Source organism: Pangasianodon hypophthalmus, chromosome 7, assembly GCF_027358585.1.
Source record: "Pangasianodon hypophthalmus isolate fPanHyp1 chromosome 7, fPanHyp1.pri, whole genome shotgun sequence".
In the NCBI taxonomy this organism is placed as follows: domain Eukaryota; kingdom Metazoa; phylum Chordata; class Actinopteri; order Siluriformes; family Pangasiidae; genus Pangasianodon; species Pangasianodon hypophthalmus.
The window spans coordinates 29,899,394-29,905,876 of record NC_069716.1 but is presented as its reverse complement, the minus strand read 5'-3'; the positions used below and the strand labels follow the sequence as shown (position 1 = coordinate 29,905,876).

The window sequence follows — 6,483 nt, the reverse complement described above, 5'->3', positions numbered from 1 at the left end:
TTCACAGAAAAAGTCTGATAATGTGCCGTACAAAGTTCATGAAACATCTCCTGATGTATTATCAGCTTTTACGGTACTTCATGTGCCGTCCAATTAAATGAATAATTGTCTAAAACGGTCAATAAAACCCTGTCTGTCTGTTGTAGCTATTGTAGCTTTATCTAGCCTGCTTGATCTTATCTATGTCCATCGGCAGGCTGAAAAAAAGAGGCGTTACGTCACAGTGACAGTAACGACGGGTGAAATTTCCAGTAACCCGAGAGCGTGAATAAACCGTGCTGCCTTTCTCTAAAACATAGGTGTTATTCTGCTCTATCTTGTAAACAACGTTAATGATTTATGCAGTAATATCCTGCCACGTGTTGATTCATTGCCAATTAAGTTATATCAGGATTTAAAGCTGCTCCTCTGCATGACAGCGCAGCTTCAGCTTTATCTCTTTTTAAAACTCGGTTAAAAACAAATGTCTCGTCTCTGGCTTTTAGCTATACGTAAATTAGTAGCTGAGGCATGTCGGATATTTCAACTTCATGTTTGTTATATATATTATTTTTATCTTTGTACAGCACATTGTTCAACTGTTGTTGTGTTTAATTGTGCTTTATAAAGTAAAGTAAAGTAAAGTAAAGTAAAGTAAAGAATTGTTCGAGGAGCCCAAAGGTGAAAAATCAAGTGAAATAAAATCCTGTTCAAATGTTAAACTATTAAAAAATTATAATTGACATTATAACATTATAACATTATAAAATTTTTTATACTTTAACATTATAAAAAATGTTAAACTATTTATTTGCTCAGTGTAAAGCAACTCAACAATGAGTTATGTTTCAAGATGTTGTTTACATTACAGCTGATTTGTAACCTCCTGGCAGAGGCAACCAGGCTAAATATAAAACATACTTGTATTTTGTGGAATTAATGATCACCAGTTCCCGGAGCATCACTGATGTTTTACAGTGGATTTCAGGGCTTTTCCTAACATGCAGTCAGTTTTCAAATAAAAAAATGTCAGTACATGCTATAAATTTTACGTCTTGGATAGTTTCATGGTGCAAGCTGTACGATTTTTTAATAATTGTTCTGCAAACGTTACTTTTTCTCTCAATTATGGAAGAATGAAAATCAGTCCATCATTTAGACTGTATCGTTTAAAAACACAGTAACTCGCATTTTAATTCAATTTTGTTTAAATAATATTGATGCAAATTATAATAAGAGCACAGAATTGATATAACTTTTAATTTTCTTAAATTCAAATCAGCAGTTTGTTAAAATTAAGTGTAAATGTCAATAATTTGGAAATCTATCAGCAGCTGATTATGTATTTACACTGAGCCGTGTGTTATTAATGATATAAACATGGTCTTATCTTATAATAAACTCTTTAAACATTATATTCAAAAAAATATTAGTTGTGAATTTATACCACACTGCTGCTGAATCCTGCACTCTGATTGGTCAGAAGGTGTTGATTAGTTTTCTATAACAGCAGCTCTGACAGTAGTGCAGGTTTATATTAATGCACTCGCTCTGATACGTTATTGTTTCTATAGCAACAGCTCATTCACAGGGACGTGTACAGCGCACGCTTCTGGTGAAGGTTTCGTAAAGTAAGGAGATGTTTATGTAACATGTAAGGAAGGAGTCTCCAGTGTCAGCGCTTTGTAACAGTCAGAGGTAAAGCTGGAACTGTAAGTTTTGCGACGTCTTCAGGACAGATGAGTTTACGCTTCTTTGCGGTTTCTCACTAACATGCGGAACAAGCTGCGATTTTTTATTTTTTTTCTCTCATTAACTTGAAGAGAGAGAATAAAGAGGCTGGTGAGGGAACGAGTGTTTATAGCTGCTATAACGTAAGCGACAACATGAACTAACTTGAGCTAACGGTAAATATAACTATAAATAGATAAAAAGTACGATTTAAAATGGTAATTGTGGGAACATTGCTGTGGTATATGAGGAATAAAACACTTGCTGTTATCAGAAAATAAACTTTGGGCTGCTGAAAGTAACTGATTGAGTGGTTTATGACTTATGTGTCTGTATTCTAACAGGTTTTGTGATGTATTTATTTATATTTATGGATTTATTTATATTTATGTGTTTATGTAAATCCAAAGCAGAACCTTTTCTTTCTCAGGTGAAGGCTTGAATGACTCTGATCATGTGACCAGTCTTATCAAACCTCTTACATGAAAACATTCATATCAAGTCAAAACATCTTGTGATTTAATTTTACAGCTTAGTTACGTTGCTGAAAGTTTTAGAGCTTTATAGCTTTGAGCACAGCTCAGCCTCGGCTGTTAGTTTCGGTGATGAAAACGAAGCTCGCTGTAGCGACAGGTTGCAGGAAAGAACCAAAACGAAGGCTCACATGCTGTGTGTACGGGGTTCTCTGTATCGCTGAAAGGTTGTGATTTGGATTAATTTCTGATAGAGAGACACTTTATTGTCAGGTTCTATATCGAGATTTGATCTAATAGCATTTCTTCTTTTAAAAAAAAAACAGCATTAAAGAATAAAATGAAACATGTTTATTGTGCGATTCCCATTTTATTTTCATTTCACTCATTTCACTCAGCGGTACTCAGTACCAGCACTGTGCTCGTTTGAGTGCTCTTTTTAAGCTCCTGGTACTCCGTTACCCATCATGCCTCACTAATAATAAATGGAGTTTTTAAATAACTGAATTATAGAAAAAAGATGCCTGAAGCTCCGCCTACTTCATAATGAACTTCCTGTAAATTTCTCCATCCATCACCTCGTCTTTGTCTCTTCCAGTTATTCAACACCGTCTACACAACATCCATCAGTGGAAGGTTCTGGGTTTCTGATGTGAAGCAGAACCCACGCAGAACTCCAGCTCAGGTTCTCAGAGTTCTCACTCTTCATGTCCCGTAGCTGAGAATCTCCAAATTCTTAATAATTAATAACTTTATTAATGCACAATTATTAATCATGTATTAGTGGTCATGAATTAATAACAGTGTTAATTAACACCACCGATCTCCACCATTAATTAGTGGTGTTGTCATGGTGATGAAAGTTTCTGGATTTTAGCATCAAAAACAAACCGATTTTTTTTTCTTTAGTTTAAATAGTTTATTAAATTGCTCAGGGACGCCAGTCATTTTAATCTTTATGTACAGTATGTGAGAAAAAGAGTATTTTTTAACAAACAATGTTTTTTTAATTGAAGAATACATTTTCTAACTTTTATTACATATAAGTTGAGAGAGGAGACATTCATCTTTAAAACATTAGATTGGATTCGGTTTCTCAACAAACCTGGGATTTGCACTTCCAGCACTAAAGTGCTCCATGTCCTCGTTTCAAAGCCGAGTGACTAAAAAAATCTCGCATAAATCTGTTTACGACGGATGTCACAAGAGACGCTGCACATTTTTATCTGATAACTCGTGACCTTTAATAGTTTCTTATCTTTAAAGATGTCAGTAAGATCATAAACGCTGAAGGTAAAACAAGGGCATGAAAAAGCATTTTTACTGAGAATTAGTTTATACACCAATGAGCAGGTAAACGATGTGAGCTGCATGAACGCTAAAGTTTGATTATTGTTATAATAAATTAATAAAATGAAAACATTAAAATGATATATTCAAACATTCACATGTTCAGTAAAGTTTCATTGTTTAGTTTTTTCTCATTAAAACACTTTATACTGGATATGGAAACTGATTAACAAGTCCAGATTGTGTTGATGTTTTTCTTAAAGCGGTTTCTGTTCCAGTGAAACGTGACCTGGACGTGAACACGTGTTCCACTCGAAAGCCTGGAACTCTTCTGTTTACGACGTCATGTCTGATCTCGGATAAATCCACACACACTTATCTTCTGTTAGCAAAATAAGTTTAAAGTTTGCGATAAGTTTAAACCTTACCTTCTCAAAACAGAGATCTATACAGTAAATTTTATAGATTTAACCAACTCATGTGTCTGTGTTTTGATTAAGAGAAAATAAGACGAATAATCTCCTTTAACAGTGGAGAAGTTTTGCTGTATTTACTGTTGACGGTGTGAGCGGCCACTTTGCGCCATTATGACATCACTTTCCTGGTAGGAATTCCAGGTTACAGTGTCGTCTTCCTTGCGCTTTCCTAGTCGCAGGTTGGGAATTTGGAGTTAGGAGCTTTACGAAGGCTTTACACTGGAAGCCTGATTCAGTTGCTGCAGATGAAAATCGCACATTTTAAAAGAATTCTTTGGTCATGAGTTGAGATCGGCGCTGTTAGCTCGTAACGCGATGCGATTTAGTGACCAAAGACGATAAATTAGTGATTAAAGCGTCAGAGTGTGAGCGGTGCTACGACACTCGTCTAAAATCCACCAATAGGAGGACGGCAAACTCACAGCGCAGCTACAGATACGATAACGGCGATGGAGAAACGTAAACGAAACGTGATAATGGACAGAAAATTTCTCCTCAAAGCTCTCTGTGAAGAACGTGTGTGTTCTGATGACGTGAGCAGAGTGTAAAAAGTAATTATCTTTAAAGGCAGGTCTATCTTCAGAGCATCTTCATCGTATAATCTGACATGGAGGCGCACGCTATCACGTTATCCAGAGTTTATTGGGATCTGGTGCAGTAATGTGTGATGAGTAAACCTAAAGGAATGACGTTTATTTTCCAAATCCTGTAACGGAGCGTCGTTAAGCCATAGCGCTTATTAACACATAAAACCTCCGAGTGTGGATCGCGTTCACAACTGAATAAAAGTGAATGAATAAATATGAGACGCATTTAACAACATTAGCAGCTACATTAATTATTTTAATTATTTTAATTAATATAGCTGCTTTATTGTTGAATGCGTCTCATATTTATTTGGAAAAACATGAAATAAATCTGTTAGCTGTTTTAAAGAAATGTGCAGTCTTTATAAAAACAACACAAATACAACGTTAATCAGATTTTTCAGGGTTTTGGTTATTTGTAATCATTGTTGGATTTTTTTGTTTCTTCCCTCAAAAAAATCAATGTTTAAAAAAATTGAGAAAGAAAGAAGAAACAGATGTGAAGTCATACAACAGCACTACAGAGTTCTGAATTTTAATAGCACAAAAAAAGCAAATGACAAACTAAAAAAAAAAATCAACATCAGGACAAAAAAGTGTAACATTTAAATAAACGAACAAAATAATCTCAGTATAAATAAAGCGTGTGATTAATGAGTGACGTTTGGCGACTGAAACAGACTAAACTCAGACTCTTCATCTTTTTAGTAGAATTTCCAGATAGTTAGGAATGTTGCTACACAAATAATCACAAAATAAACTTCTACTAAAATTCGTAACAAAACGATCCTAACGTTACTGACAATGTTTTTTTATCATCATGAAATCCTGAATCTCGCGCTTTATTTGCTTCGTTAGTGTTTAATAAGTGAGGAAATAAAACTGCTCGTGGATTCGGAATGTTTTGGCCCCTAAATGTAAATGAAATTCAGTCTCAGAAAACAAGAAAACAGTATTTATGGAAAACGTTATTCCAGTGTGGAGGATGAAGAGAATTCCGATCGTCTCAGAACGGAGACAGACTCGGCACTTTGATGTTGATGTCTCCGATGTTGATGTTACGAGGAATTTCCGGAAGGTTCATGTTTTTCACGGCTGAGACGGCTCGAGCCGGAGCGGCGGAAAGTCCTCCCTGAGGGAAAAACAACAACAACAATAAACAACAACAACAACAACAACAACAACCGGTGAGCATGATGTTTTTAAATCATACAAAAAACATAATCATATACTGTAATTCCATTTTATTTCCTAAACATTAAAAATACCAAAGGTGAAAATTATTTTCTATTTTTATTTTTAATTATAATAATAAAAAATAATTAATATTAATGAACAATGATCAAATTCTAAATAAAAACATCAGCCATGGAATTTTTACTGTTTAATATTTTCTTTTTAATTCATCAGTTATGATTAAAAAATAATTAATAATGAATAAATTGTAAATAAATAAATAAATCAGCCACAGAATTTTTACTGAATCCTCAGTTCAGTTTTTGCTTAAAATTTTGCTTAAAAAAAATTGTTGATGATTTTTATTCTACATTATTGCTTTAATTTTGGATAAAAACTAGAACAAATATTGTAAAAACAAACAAACAAACAAATAAATAAGAAAGCTCTCAGATCTCACTGTTTAAAGGCAGCGCTCAGATGGACTGCGAACTTCAACACTACTCTCAAACACAACACACACACACCACACCACACACACACACACCACACACACACACCACACACACACCACACACACACACCACACACACCACACACACACACACCACACACACACACACACACACACACACACTACAGTGTTGGTGTTACAAAAGACGTTTGAAGGTTACAGGACTTTCTAGTTTCTAGGAAATCATTTACACTCAAGTAAGTGTGTGTGTGTGAGTGTGTGTGTGTGTGTGTGTGTGTGTGTGTGTGAGTGAGTGA

General features: G+C 34.7%; 1 protein-coding gene across 2 annotated transcripts in view; it reads right to left on the bottom strand.

Annotated features, from left to right (window-relative positions):
* Positions 1-5,269: 5,269 nt before the first annotated feature.
* The window catches only part of ap3s2 (adaptor related protein complex 3 subunit sigma 2), a 3,973-nt gene continuing 2,759 nt past the window's right edge, over positions 5,270-6,483 (bottom strand). For both annotated transcript variants that reach the window (XM_034305586.2, XM_034305587.2), the window contains exon 6: positions 5,270-5,668. In XM_034305586.2, coding sequence (XP_034161477.1) covers positions 5,543-5,668 — 126 coding nt within the window. In that variant the 3' untranslated portion in view covers positions 5,270-5,542. The remainder of the gene's footprint in view (positions 5,669-6,483) is intronic.